Below are 15,818 nucleotides of genomic sequence, written 5' to 3'. Positions count from 1 at the left end.
CAGTCGGTTGAGTTGATGCTTGCCAGTGGAATGTAGCTGGAGAGGTACCAAAAATTGTAATCCAAAATATTTGTTCCACTGACCTGCTGTAATTCCCACCATTGGAATAGCTTTTTATGGTTTTTCTGGAGATATGTTCACATTCTGGAGACCATGATCATATGATATGAATAGGGCAACATATTAATACAGATTAATTTAATTTATTTAGATAAATTAGCCAGATTAATTGATTATCACATGCTAGGGAACAAAGTAACCAAGAGATCAGATACCAAGAAAAAAAATACTACATGCTAATGAGGCCTGGAAGTAGGGAACCCAAGTCAACTGGGGGCCACTATAGAGTATTGAAGGGAAGCTCAAAAGAAGCCCTGGAAGGAGGAAAGGGAAGGAGATAGTATTCAGAAAATGAACTTTACTTAACTTCTTAACTTCACAGTTCTTCCTGTGCTAGTTCTAAGCTCCCTCTTCCCCAAGATACATTCAAAAATGAAAAACACAGAGCCGAGTGAGTCCTATGGAGTCTACTGCAGAGACGGAAAGAGGCTATTTCCTACTTGCATCCCTTTTTACCATCTGAGGGAGTATCTAAAATATATTCTGATGCTCAAAAGGGAGATAACTACTTGACTTATATTTTGGTTCTAACTAGATCTTTTTTCAAAGTTGTACCAGGATCGCCTTGATTCCTATAGCATGGAATAATTGTGCTGTTACTCAGTATTGGATCAAAGGCTCCCATATAAAGAATCAGAAGTGACCTTAGATAAAGTCTATTCCAACTCTCTTGTTCTAAGAATGGGGAAACTGAGGCCTGGGGAGGTAATGTGATTCACCCAGGATCCTATGGGCAGAACTATTTCCATTATGCTCTATGTTCTGACCCCAATATGACTTGTTTTAGTTACTTAGCATCACTCAAAATGGGTTGAGGAAATTGCAGAGTTATTGCAATGACAGTTGCAACTGTGCAAGACAGTTCCAATGCCCTTCTCTGCAGCTCTAAAGATGGCCCATTCTTAGAGGGTCAGCTCACCTTGTCACCTTGCCCTATACTCAGAATCCAGTGTTCAGTACCATTGGATCATGGGAAGAGTAAGAGGAAGGCACTGCTTTCAGGCAAAATATGACCATTCAAGGTGCGCTAAGTGGCGCAGTGAATAGAGCGCCGGCCCTGGAGTCAGGAGGGCCTGAGTTCAAATCCAGCCTCAGACACTTAACACAAAAACTGGCCGTGTGACCTTGGGCAAGTCACTTAACCCCAACTGCCCCACTTTCCCCCCTCCAAAAAGCAATAGATATAGATTATATAGGTGTAGATGTAAATATAGATATAGATATGGCCATTCAACATCTCTGGACCATTATTCTGTGGAATTCGAGGAAGGATGATTTCCAAAAAATATTTCCAAACATCATTTCATGATGGCCTGAGCCATGCTCACTTCACTCCTGTCTCAACTCTCTCACCAAACTTCTCAAACTCCTCCCCAGACATTTATCTGCCTGGTGCACTTCCTTTCCCTGGTCCCCACTCTAGTTCCCATTCAGTGTTGTCATTTCCCATTATAATGGAAGCTCTTGTTTGCTTGTATTTGTATCCCCAGTTCTTAGCACAGAGCCTGGGAAATAAGAACTATTTATGTGCTCTATCTATCTATCTATCTATCTATCTATCTATCTATCTATCTATCTATCTGTCTGTCTGTCTGTCTGTCTATCTCTTTCCTCCCATCCATCTATCTATATTTCTTCATATGAGTTCTTTCATTTTATCTCCCTCTAAGATTGTCATGTCTCTTTCTGTCTCTGTCACAGAAGCTTAGACCTTTCAAAATAAAGTTAAAACTTCAGGCTAGCAATAATTTTTTGCTTCCCTAATATCTTCCTTTCTCTTTACCAATGTCCCACAGGGTACAGTAAAAAATTATAAAGTCTCAATTTCAACCTCTAGATATTGTTCCTTTTCAGGAACTACAAAAACAATCATGATGGTTATAGCACAGACTAATCCTTTTTCAATGAGTAAATGATAATTGGTTTCTCTCCTCCAATGCCACCTTTTCCTCTGTTGCTCTTTCTTATACTGATTCATTCATTCATTTAACAATAATTTATTAAACAGTCCCTTCTATTCTATTCTATTCTATTCTAGTCCTACAAGTGCATGAGCTCATTGGAAAGAACTAAATTATACTACTATCATATCCAACCCTGGTAGAAGCAGGGTAGTTGAGTGTGAAGTGGCCAGGGAAAGGAGTGGGAAATAAATCACAGGCTGAGAATGAATTGGGGGGAGGAGTTACTGTTTGAAACAGCACATACTTCTCAAGTGACCATCCTTCTCATTCCATGTTTCTCTTCATTGTTCATCATTCTTGATTATGAACTCACTTCCCCACAACAATTACAATTCTTTCTCACAAACTTTTCTGTACCAAAGATTCTGGAATTTTGTACCAAGCCCATTGGTAATCTCTATTAAGTGATCAGCAATCTAGTACTGATTTCCCCTTGTCTTCCTTTCTCTTTTTTTTTCTTCTCTTCCTCCCCAACTTTCTAGTGAAATTAATATATTACATCAGCAATTTTAAAAAATCACAAACCAATTTTCAAAAGTGGACTTGTAGTTAGGCTCCTTTCATTGGACATACTCTGACGAATATCAGGATTTTGATCCAATGGTGTCATTGTGGCTTGTTGCCATGGACATGGCCATGATAGGTTTTCATCATTGAATCCAGAGATCAGGAAGAAATATATCCCTATATGCTTCTTCTTAGTGACATCCAATTGAACCTGAAAAGCATAGCCTGTAGGAGAGTAAAATGGAGGGCTAAAAATGGTTCCCCTTGAGCTAATGAGTTGTGTGAAATTGCTTATCTTCCAAAGGTGATGAGGACAGTGTGTTTCTGAAAGGTTGATGTCATCAATGGAGAGACCACCAGCTGATGTGTCAATACCTCAAGTTCCTTCAAATACCACCCTGAATTTGGTGGTAACTGACAATGGTACATAATGGAGCTGCCAGCTCCCAATGGGTTGATCTGTAATGGAAGAGAAATGTTGGTTTTTTTAAGTCAATCAATTACTGAGTCAATTGCTAACAAATGAGAATTGTTCCTAGTCTCCAAGACTAAACAAGACAACAGTTCTATGTCATGGTTCCATCCACTCTCCAATTCAAATATTTCTACACCAAAGACTCTGGAATTTTGTAGCAGACCCATTGGTAGTCCCTATTAAGTGATCAACAATCTACTGCCAATTTTCCCCCCAGTTATTCATTCCAGATCATATAAACCAAGAGAATGATCTAGCACTTTTTAAGTAACCTATGAAGTAGCCCACACTTTTCCAGGATTACAGGGCTGAACAAGCAGTCGTATTTAGCTATCAAGTTTTATCTCTGTCCTGCTCACAAGAATGTTAGAACCAGAATTAATGATAACTAGAATTTATATAGTTCTTTAAGGTTTCCAAAGGACTTAACAAATAGCTCATTTGATCCTCACAACAACTCTGTCAGGTAGGTGCTATTATGATTCCTGTTGTGCATAAGAGGAAACTGAGGTAAATAGAGGTTGTGACTTGTCCAGGGTCATACAGCTAGTAAGTATCTGAGACTAGATTTGAACTCAGGTCTTTGAACTACCACACTCTGTCAGATCAAAGATCCTTTGAGCTTTGTATTTACCTCTTTTTGAAAGTCACATCAAAGATTGTTTTAAAGGAGAGCATCTTGATAGGATCAGAGATTTAGAGCTACACAAAACTCACAACTCATAGGCAACTCACTCATTCATAGATGAGAAAGCTAAGGCTCACAGAGGTTAAATGGCTTGCTCTTTATCTCTCAGGTAAGAAGTGGCAATGACATGATTTGAACCCAGGTCCTCTGATCCCCTATTCTATCAGACTTTCCACTACACTATAGTATTTACCTTCTGCAGTATTATCTTCAAAGTCTAGTAACAGAACCAGAATATTCCTGGCTCCTTTTTTACAATGTCATCATGTCCAAACTTGGCTAAACACTCCATGAGCTTGTTTACATTTTGGACCTATCTAAGAACTCTAAGATAATAATAACTTAGTAATAATATAAATTAATAACTTAAAAGTCCTACAAGTGCATGAGCTCATTGGAAATACATCCAACAAGGTTACTACCATCTCTCCAGTGATAATATACAGAATGCTACCAATCCTTAAAAAAGATTACTTCCTGAAATCTTGTTCCCTAGAAACTTTCCTTCATTTCTATATTTGGGAATTTGCCTGGCCTATTGTCAGAGAGAAAGGAGGAGCAAGCATTTATTAAGCGTCTGCGTCCTGAGAGATAGGAATTATTATTTTCACTATTTTGTGCTTGAGAAAAATGGAGGCAAATAGAGGTTAAGAGACTTGCTCAGGGTCACACACTTAATAAATATTTGAGGGGCAGCCAGGTAGCACAGTGAGTAAGAGCACCGGCTCCAGTGTCAGAATGACTTGGAGATCGAATCCCGGGCTCAGACACTTAGCACCCACCTAGAAACACCTGTCCATGTAACCTTGAACAAGCTACTTAACCCCAATTGCTTAGGGGCGGCCAGGTGGCTCAGCGAGTAAGAGCACCGGCTCCAGTGTCGGGATGACCTGGAGATCTAATCCCAGGCTCAAACACTCAGCACCACACCCAGAAATAACTGGCCGTGTAACCTAGAGCAAGTTACTTACCCCCGATGGCTTAAAAAGAATAAATAAATATTTGAGAGTGGATTTAAACTGAAGCCTTCCTGCGTCTAACCTCAGAGGCTTATCTACACCCCGCCACTTCTCACTCCAAGTTCATCTATATAGAGCTAGCTGCCTCTATAGAGAATCAGAAATCTAGAAAGAGAAAGGAGATGAGGGATCTTCTAGACCAGCCCCTGTCCAAATCATTAATTCTAGCTGCAATATTCCCCAAAGTGGCCATTCGAGATCTGCAGTAATAAGGCACTTAATGTTTTCACCTTCTCCCCAAGGCAGTCTAATCTATTTTTTTATTTTCTCAATTGTTAAAAAGCATTTCTCTTGGCTGTTCCTAAAACCAGCCTTTGCTTGTATACTATGCTCATGTCCCTTGGATGCCAGCACACGTTATGCCCTCTTACTCATTCCCTCCCACAACATCCCCAAGAGGAAGGAGGGGAGGATGTATAAAAAGGCCTCCTGAAAGTCCCCACCTAAGCAGTCCAGAACTTAACTGAGGAACTCATGAAACAGTAAACAGAAATGACCACTATAAAATAAGCAGAAGGACATGGTCGTATGACATTTTAGCTACAGAGCCAGTTTTGGAGTCAGAAGACCTGCTTTTTTGTCCTGATAGCAACACATCCTTGCTATGTGGCCCTGAGAAAGCCTTTAAACATCTCAGTGTCCTGAGGCTGCTCTCTATGATAAGAAGTTCAGTGCAGGGGCTGATCTGGATTGTGTAAAAGAGAGGTGGGCACAGGTTTCCTCACCAGTAGTCCCCTACAAACAGCAAACTACAGCTGCAGACCAAAATAAAATAAATGGGCTTAACTGGCACTTGTTAAGATGCTTCTATAACCCTTGGCCCAAAATCCATTGAGGTGGGACGCTCTCTAATCAATGAAGATACAGGACCTTCCCTGAGAGAGGGGGTGGTGTGGAGCTGGCAAGAGGGAAAGGGCTTCAGTTCTCAGCCAGTCCCCTTCAAGCTGGAAATCCCCAGTCAGGATTGCTAGACTCTCCAGCTAAGAATCCCATGTGCATCTCAAACCATCAGAAGATCAAAAGGACAGTGTTGTAAAAGAGGAAAGCCCCTAACACATATGAAGGGAAGCAAGAAGCTACAGAAATTCTCAACCTGAAATCAAACTTAATTCCCCAGAGGCAAAATCTCATACCTTTCACTTCGTTCACCAGCTTCAGAAGGGCTTTATTATCGACATCGGCATACTCTCTGACGTAGATCTTGAGCTGGTCATCTTTGTTACCACTATTGTAGTAATAAAACTGCAAACACTGAAACCCTCTCTTGGGATAATAGAGGCGACTTTCCAGGAATGCCTTTTCTCCCACATTCACAGAGCTGCTGTTGAAGTACATAAAGAAACCACAACCTGAGGGCGGACAGAGAAGAAACTTTAGACCTGAAGGCTTTGACTCCAGAAGGAAAATTTCACAGATAAGTGTACTTAATATTAATACATGAAGTCATCATGAGCTCAGTCTTTTGAAAATATACTACAAGCGGGGTGGCCAGGTAGCACAGCGAGTAAGAGCACCGGCTCCAGTGCTGAGAAGACCTGGAGATCGAATCCCGGGCTCAGACACTTAGCACCCACCCAGAAACACCTGGCCGTGTAACCTTGAGCAAGTTACTTAACCCCAATTGCTTAGGGGAGGCCAGGTGGCTCAGCAAGTAAGAGCACCGGCTCCAGTGTCGGGATGACCTGGATCTTGGAAAATTACCTCATTGGCTTAATTCTAAATGAAATATTAGTCAGTTGGTCATATATGTGTAAAAAAAAATTTTTTTAATCTACTTTGACATTACTCCATGTCTAACCACATTTGGCAAGCTGGGTAACTGTTGCACATGAAGATTTCAAGTGCCAAACACTATTAAAAGACGAATATGTCTTTACAGGTCCTGCCAAGGCAACCAGTGGGGCAGGTTGAAGGGTGTTCTGGTAAATGTTTCTGGGGGAAAATTTTGTTTGCATGACATTTTAAAGTTTAATGTGCACTGACATTTTCTCCATCATGGTATTAAGTCTAGACAATCAACAAAACAAAAAAAAATCAAAGCCTCATTTGGAGTGTTTGTTAATTTCTGAAGCATAAATGTTCACAATGAAAATTTTGCTCCAAGTTGGACCTCCTTCCATATCTTTACCCCTCCCATTCCTTCCACAGCAGGGAAAAAGATGCTTTGGAGAATGTGCCCCTAACGACACACCCATCAGGAAGAGGAGAAAGGAAGAAGGGAGACCAAATGAGAAGAGGGACACATCACACCCGTTAACAAGTGGTTTCCACAGCTGCATATACTAGGGTTAATTCAAGCCAAAGATTTTAATATCCTCGCAGGAAATGTAAATCCACCTCAGTTCTGAGGATTGTAGAAACAGTGATGATGAAGAAATAAGGGCCTTTAATAGTCTGTCCTGATTGGCACTCTTCCAGAATTCTTGTGCCACACTAGACAATGATGATGATGATGATGATGATGATGATGATGATGATGATGATGATGATGATAGCCAACAGTCTTTTCATGCTACTATGTGCTATGCACATATCTAAACACTTGACAGTTTTTTACTGAGTCCTCACAGCAACCCTGGGAGGAGGGTGCTATTATTACCCCCATTTTATAGTGAGGAAACTAAAGTGTAGATTAAGTGACTTGTCTAGGGCCCCATAGCTAGTAAGCATCTCCAGCCATGTTTGAACTCAAGTCTTCCTGACTCCAGGCATAGCCACCTGGCTGATGTAACTATGTATTTATTTGAATGAATAAAAAAAGAGGACACCAGAAGGGCTTAGGGATGGATCCAGAGCTGTGAAAGGTACCTCACAGGCCATCTAGTCCTGGCCCTTCATTGTAGATATGAGAAAAAGGAGGCATATCAGGGATACGAGAATTCCCAAAGACAAAGGTAGAATTGGAACCTGGGTCCTTGGACTTCAGGTAGGCATCCCCTTGCACCATGCTGCCTCCCTCAGATGCCAATGGAGAGATGGAATCTAGGAAATGTTAGTTGCAGGAAGGTAAGGGAGAAGACTTTAATCATTTTAATTTGGGCCTTTACAAATTATTTACTGCACAGGGAAATGCCTAACCTCAGTTTCCCTAGTGAACAATCCAATCCAGACAGTCAAAATTTCATAAATTATTTCACTTTTCTGACCCTCAGTTTTCTCATTTGTAAAAATCCTCAGATTCACAGAAGTATGAAACTTGGATTAGATGGTCTCAAAGTTCCTTACTGCTCAAATATTCTGTCACTATAATTCTAATTATTTAACCTTCTGAGTAAACATGACTGGAGTGAGATCATGGGGCTGGGTGGAATGGGTTATCTGCCCCTTAGTCAGTTATTTATGGGTTTCATCCTTAGTTTTGTTTAGCAGCCCCTATGTTCAAAGTAAACACTGAGACATACAAAGTGATGTCCCTGCCCTCTAGGAATTCACATTTTATGGGAGAGACAATATATTTGTAGACAGAAAAAAATATTCTAATAAACTGTGTCATTGTAAGCAATAACAAATTTCAGTACAAGGAAAAGGAAAAAAAACCCAAAGCTCAGATACTTGCTTTGGCCTGCCACCTCTCCTCCTTCACCTTCCCGTTTCCTTCCCTCCCCCCAAACAACAGCAGTCAGAGGACATAGATTCAGATCCCACCTCTGACACTGCCCTTCTGACCTTTAGCAAGTGAGTTCTCTCTCCTGAACCACAGCTTCCTGAACCATGAAGTGAAGGGGCTGAACAAGACGGCCTCTGAGAGCCCTGGAGTCATAGGATTCTGTGTCTCAGTGTCCTAATCTGACCATTTGAACTAGTGTTCCAGCTCTAAGCTTTAGCATCTGGTTTCACATGTTTGCTATGAGAAACAGAGATGACAGGTTGGGGACTAGCAATGTGGTGTTTCAAGATCACTTTAGCCCAAACCAAACTGCAAAGAAAAATGTGCAGAAGTTAGAATAAATGAGTTGTCATTTGACAAAGTTTTTCCTTTATTTTGATCACCTGAGAATTCCAGTCAAATTTTGCAAGAAAAACAAACCAACTAAATAACTCATACAGTTTAATCACATGTGTGGTCACACACACATGCAGGAACACACACACACACAGTCACATCTTTTCCATGTTAGAAATTTTATCTTGTCCATTTTTCCTCTTCTGGTTCTAGTGAAAAATCCTGCAAAACTGCAAATAACAAGACAAAAATTCCCACTACCATTCATCTTTCCTTAGATATTCCCTTTAAACTGGACCTGTTGCTTGATGCAAACAGAATTGCCTGACATAAATGGGCAGGCAAGAAACCAACTGATTTACCCAGAATATGAAGAGGATTTGAGACTTTGGTTCCTTCCCTTTCCCCTACCCTATCATCTTTCTTTCCCACTTACCAGTAGAACTCCCTGGAGAGTGGGAAGAATCATCAGCTACCCACTTCCTCCCTCATTACCTCCAAAACACACACACACACACACACACACACACACACACACACACACGTATGTACACACCAAAACACAATTGCTGAAGAAACTTCTCAGGTTGGAAGCCCAGGATCTGAACTACAATCCAAAGATCTGGGCCTCGAACGGACTTCTGAGGCCACTGACGACAATTTGCTTGTTTTGCAAATGGGGAAGCAGATTCAGTGAGGTTAAGTGACTTATAGGTAGTAAAATCCAGGTGGGATTCAAACCCAACGAGCTACCATGCCAGAGTCTCTGTCCTTTCCACCTCACTACTGTCCAAACACACTAAGATGTTGTGGTGGCAGGAAGAGAGAGGACTTTAATCATTCTAACTTGCTACAGCCACAGGTCAAATTCCCAAACTGCTCTTAGAATAAATCTAAAACTAGATAATAAGTTTAATGAGACTGATAGAGCTGAGAAATAAGACCCCATTCTGCCTTTAGATAACATTTAGTGTCTTTCACTAGAGCACCAGCCTGGTGTAGGATACAAACTTCCTAGGCTGGGAATCAAGAACACCTGGGTTCCCATCTGGTCCCTGGCACTGGCTGCCTGTGTGACCCTGGGCATGTCACTCAAACTCTGTGAACATCAATTTCCTCATCTGCAAAATTAATAGGTTGGACTACATGTCCTCTGAGGTGCCTAGCAGCTCTAAATCCATAATCCTAGAGCATGACTAAGCTGGTAAAGGTCAGTGCTAAGAGGCCTGCTGAAGAAAGCAAGGAAAGGCGTGTAAGAGCCAAGTCCTGGTTATTACCTTTGCACTTGTCCAGGCTTGATTGATCAGTGTCAGGCCCACCAGGCACCTGTGAAACCCTCTGCCAGTCACCATTATCTTCTGAGCTTTGAACCATGCCACACATATTTTCCAGTTCAAAATCACATGAATCCATAAAGGTTATAGAAGAAGCTGTAGAAGGCAAAAGTCACTGAATGATTCTCTAGTGAGTGGGCACTTTATTTTTGGTTCATTGAACAACTGAGTTGAGTAAGAAGGAAGGCATTGAGGGGGAGAAGGAGGCCAGCAAATACTGGGTAGTGAGTGCCCTGAGGAGCTCTGATTAATGCCAGCCCCATCACCAACCTAGAAAGGAGCCCAACATTTCAGTAAAACTTCCCTAGCTTGTTACTAAGGGACATGTTGAGTCAAGGCCCACTGCTTTCTATCGTCCTCAAATTACTGAGCTGACTAAGCTTCTGCCACCTCTCCTTAGGAATTTGCACATTTCATTAAGCTTTTAAATTTTAATATTTAAATTTAACATTCGTATTTTTATTTTGTCATTTATATTATTTATATTTTTATTTTAGGCAAAGAGGGCAATTTCAAGCCTTTAGATAATAAGGAATCAATCTCCTTAAATGTTCCCTGAGTACTGTTTGAAAACAGTTTTCAATATGTCAAATATACCCATTCTTGGTCACATAGCAGTCATTCACAAATCTATCTGGTAGATAAATCCTGATGCCAAATTTCCATTTGCAAGGACAAGTATAAATGTATATCCCACATAGGACAAGATATGTTTCCAGATCAGGAAGCAGATCCATTTAGAAGAAGATCATTTAGTCTGCACTGTAGCCACAGTGGGCTAGTTTTGGAACCAGAAATATCTATGGTTAGGTCCTGCTTCTGATAAACAAGACTTATGTTAATCAGTCAGAAAGTCACCTAGCATTGATTGCTAGTAATCACCTCTTATGTGGCAGGCACTGTACTGAACACCCAGAACAAACAAAAAAGGCAAAAAAAAAAAAAAAAAGCCCAAACATTCCCTGATCTCAAGTCTCATAGGAATTATCCTAAGCAAATCATTTAGCCTCTCATACCCCAAGGCAAGGCAGCTAGGTGGCATAGTGGATAGAGTGCTGGGGCTGAAGTCAGGAGAACTCATCTTCTTGAGTTCAAATCCAGCCTCAGACACTAACTATATGACCCTGGGTAAGTCACTTCACTGTCTGCCTCAGTTCCTCATCTGCAAAATGAGCTGGAGATGGAAATGGCAAATCATTCCAGTATCTTTGTGAAGAAAACCCCATTTGGCACTATTAAGAGTCAGACATGACTCAAATGACTGAACAACAATGATTCCAAGGAAGTACTCTAAGACTTTAAGTTATTAAGTAGGTATTGAGCTACATAGGTAGAGAGGGTTTTCTTACTGGAAGGAAGACAAGGAAATTCCATTTCAATAATCATGGTCCAATAATAACTCACAGTTATGTGATGATTTAGAGTTTACACAGCCTTCCTCACAATAAATATGGGAGGATGCTGGTGCAAATATCGCCTCTATGGGAAAGGAAACCAAAGCAAGTGACTTGTCCAAAGTGACACTGATATTTATTAGCTGTGTCTTGGTTCTTAACCAAGCCATGACTTGGTTCTTGGTTTTCTGACATCAAGATCACTGCAACAAACTGCTTCCCTAAAACCTTGTTTTCTTACACTACAGATTTAATTCAAATGTCCTCCCATTTCTCTTTATGACTATTTTTTTTCTTAATTTCAGGAAGTCTAGCAGGCTAAGCCTCCCACTCACTCCCCGCCCCCAACATATACACACATATTAGCAGGAAGAAACAGCCATGGTTCCCTAGAGGTCAGGATACTTGCAGGAGTTGTAGAGTCGACTCAATTTTTCAATGTCATAATCACTGAAATCCATTTGCTGTCCAATCAAATACATGAAGTCAGGGATTTTTGTTATAATCGTTGGTTCTTTTCCAGCTTGAAAGGCATTTTTGGGATAATGCAACACAGATATGTAGTCATAGGGGACATTCAGGGAGATTGATTCCTTATCATCTACAGGCCTGAAATTGTCCTCTTTGCCTAAAATAAACAAAAATAATGTAAATGACAAAATATGAATATTAAATTTTAAAAGCTTAATATTTATGAACTTCAGGTTGTCTTACAGAAAATAAAAGCAGCTACGAATAATGCATTCTAACTCTGTTCTGTTTTGTGCATGGGACTGATTTAATTAGTGTGAGATGCTCCCAGTGATGAAACTCCTCTCACTGGTACAGATCAGCAGCTTAGGTCTAACTTATGAACTTAGATAATTACCTGGAGGGACTGAAGGTCTCAATGACTTGCCCTTGGTCATAAAGTTAGTATGTGTCAGAGACTGAGCTTGAAGTAAGGTCTTCCTGATTCCCGAGTTCACACTCTACTATGCTGTAATGCATGGTAGCATATGGCATGACATTTCAAGGTGGATGGTATGCACATATACTTCACATGCAATATAATGTAAATGCATTTTGTTTGACTGTAACTATTTCGTTACCAAGACAGAACTTCCCCCATGACAAGGGCTGTCTTTTGCCTTTCTTTGCTTCTCCAGTGCTTGGCACATAATAGCTCAATAAGTGTTTTTTGACTGACTGAAGTATTATTGAGAGAAGTGGGGGTTGCAAGAATGCAGTGATAGTGATATAAAAAAAAGAAAAGAAAGAGAACATTGATTAAATACTTCTTTTAAGTATATAGAAAAGAGTAGAAGGAAATTCAGAAAGGGACATAGCAAGAAAGGCAATGTTGTGATTATCGGGTTAAATATGATGTATGTTTAAAAAACAAGCTCTACATGATATATTCATGGTTTCATAAGCAATCCTCTTTTATGTTCTTTGAATATTAAAATAGCCATGTTTGTTGATGACTGTCAAGTTCATCATAAAAATCTATTTAAAAATAGAAATAAAGTGCATGATATGGATTCATTCTGAGACTAAAAAACCTATATTGTGCTTTACAATTATAGTTGATTCTCAACTGCATATATACATAGTACATAGTATAATGCATATTCCCATTTCATGGATGGGGAAACTAAAATTCAGCAAAGTGAAACAACTCCCAAAGACCACAGAATTGGAGGGACCTCAGAGACAGTCTAGCTCAACCCATAAAATATCACTTCACCAGTAAGCAGCCAAGCCAGAATTCAAACCTGAGGCTTTTGAGTTCCAAACCAATGATCTTTCTATTCTATCTCTACAGCTCTCATGTCATTTCTAGCTCCAAAGCTTTACGAATCTATTATACCCACATACTTTCTAACATGTTTCCAAAATGGATATAGTCCTGGAGTTGGGATCAGGAAGACCTGGGTTCATGTCCTACCTCTAACACAAACTAATTACATAAGAATGGACAAGTCACTTAAATTCTCAGTATCCCAGCAACTCTCTAAGACAGTAAGTTGTAGACTAATTGCTGATCTGCCCTGGGAGATTGGTTTCCCCACAACGATGAAATCATAGCTCCTGATCAAAAACAACAACAATACCACCAAAGATGGTGAAATTTGATAGAAAACCTAGGATTTTGGTATTATGAGCACATACTGACTTTCATCACACTTCAAGTCTTAAATATAATTTTTTTTTTTGCTCTTTAAGAGAGTTACATTTGGTCATTATGTGCCAAGAGTCATCGACTGACAGCAAAACTACTTTAAGCCCCCAAGATATTTAGGAGTGAAGGTGAACCAGTCTTCCTGATCCAATCCTCACTAACTCTGACACCTCTCCTATATCCCTCCTAAATTTTATCATTAAATTCTTATAAGTTCGGTCTCCATTTCCTCTCTTCTCATTCTTTTCTTAACTCTCTGCAGTGGAGAGACAGGGGTCCATACTTTAGCTCCAAACTCCATGGAGAGTCCACTATCTCTATCTACTCTTTCCCACCTAGCACATATTTTGTGAAAGGAAGGTCTGGCAGAGAGGAAGTGATAAGAGTTGGTGACAGAAGTGAAGTCCTTGGAACATAATGGTGAAAGGTGGGAAGGGAACTATTGAAAATTGGAAAGAAGAATATACTGGAAAATCATATTGAAAAAGTTAGATAAGAATGGATGGGTATGAGATGCTTACAGAACACATAACACAGAGAGGTTTAAGAGAAGAGGGTGCATCAGAAAGAAATGACAGGGTAAGAAGAATTTTACAATGAAATGATAGTTTATGAACTATGAGCTTTACAGACATATTTATTTCAGTGTTTCAGTGAAGTTTCATTGATTTACATTCTCCCTCTACAACAATAGCTTATAACCTCACAACCATCATGATAAATATTTTTCATAAATGACTGTAGTTGGAAAAATTCACCTTTCAATAAGCAATCCTCTGGTGACACTTAGCTTGGATACTTCATACAATTCATTGCCAGGGTCCTAATCAAGAGTTGTCTAGCTTGAGGAGGAGCCAAGATGGCAGAGTAAAAGGAATATTCTAGCTAAAATCTCCTCTCATTACCTCCAAACAACTTAAAATAACAATCGAATTGAATTCTAGAGCAGAGTAACTAACAAAAGCTCCACTTTCAATAATTTTAGATCTCTCCCTGTTTATTGGTTACTTCCTTGTTACCGACAAATGTCTCTGTCTCACCCTCACTTGATCCAATCATACTAATTGTGACATCTCTCCTATATCCTTCCTAACTTGTATCATTAAATTTTTATAAGAAGTCTCTACTTCCTCTATTCTCATTCTTAACTCTCTGGAGTCTGGCTTCTGACCTCATCATTCTAAGGGACTACTCTCTCCAATCTACTAATTCGCCCAATCTCAAGGCTTTTTTCCCTTTCAATCCTCATCTTTCTTGACTTCTGCAAAGACTTTGACACTGTTGATCACCCTCTCACCCTGATACTCTCTTCTCTCTGAGATTTCATGACATTTTTCTCTCCTGGTTCTCCTCCTGGCTGTCTGGCTATTCCTTCTTATTTTTGCTTGCTGGACCATCATGCATCATGACCACCAATTGTGAATGTCCCCCAGAGGTCTTACCTTGGTCTTCTTCACTTCTCCCTCTGTGCCATTTCACTTGGTGACCTCCTCACCTCATATGGGTTCAGAAATCATCTTGAAGTAGATGATTCCTATATCTACATGTCCAACTTCCTATTCCCTCAGGATCAAATATAAAATCTTTTGTTTGGCTTTTAAGGTTCTCTACAACCAGCTGTCTTCTTACCTTTACAATCTTATTTTTTCTTCCTTTTCATTTAATCAATGTGAGATGCTCCCAGTGAAGAAACTCCTCTCGCTGGTGCAGATCAGCAGCTTAGGTCTAACTTATGACCTTAGATCATTACATGGAGGCACTGAAAGCCTCAGTGATTTGCCCTTGGTCATAAAGCTCCATCGTCCATAGATGATCCAATGACAATGAACTTCTTGCTGTTCTTTGAACATGAACCTCCATCTCCTAACTCCCATAACTTTTCACTGGCTATCCCTGATAATCTTTAATGTTCTCCCTCCTTATCTCAAACTCTTGACTTCCACGTCCACCTTCAAGACTCAGTTACACCTTCTGTAACTGGCCTTTCCCCTTTTACTAGTGGCTTCTCTCTAAGAGTAGCTTTCATTTACATTGTATATACCTTGTACATAAATATTTGTTTGCATGTTGTCTCTCCCATTAGAATATTACCTCCTTCCGAACAAATGCTACTACATTTTTGCTTTTTTTTGTATTACCAGTGTCTAGTGGCATGCTTAACACACAATGAGTTTTTAATAAAAGCTTGTTGTCTCACTAATGACTGAAAG

General features: G+C 40.0%; 1 protein-coding gene across 1 annotated transcript in view; it reads right to left on the bottom strand.

Moving 5' to 3' along the window:
* Positions 1 to 2,318: 2,318 nt before the first annotated feature.
* The window catches only part of LOC138170232 (meprin A subunit beta-like), a 34,494-nt gene continuing 20,994 nt past the window's right edge, over positions 2,319 to 15,818 (bottom strand). Inside the window, exons 7-10 of the mRNA XM_069099539.1 lie at positions 11,854 to 12,072; positions 9,994 to 10,146; positions 5,907 to 6,122; positions 2,319 to 3,050 (exon numbers count right to left, since the gene is read on the bottom strand). Of these exons, the coding sequence (XP_068955640.1) occupies positions 2,968 to 3,050; positions 5,907 to 6,122; positions 9,994 to 10,146; positions 11,854 to 12,072 (671 nt within the window). The 3' untranslated portion in view covers positions 2,319 to 2,967. The remainder of the gene's footprint in view (positions 3,051 to 5,906; positions 6,123 to 9,993; positions 10,147 to 11,853; positions 12,073 to 15,818) is intronic.

This window comes from Petaurus breviceps, unplaced genomic scaffold (genome assembly GCF_028583685.1).
Source record: "Petaurus breviceps papuanus isolate PSGF00001 unplaced genomic scaffold, PetGlider_PUasm1.0 38, whole genome shotgun sequence".
NCBI classification, from domain to species: Eukaryota; Metazoa; Chordata; class Mammalia; order Diprotodontia; family Petauridae; genus Petaurus; species Petaurus breviceps.
The sequence above is the reverse complement of the archived record's forward strand: the minus strand, read 5'-3'. Positions and strand labels throughout refer to the sequence as shown.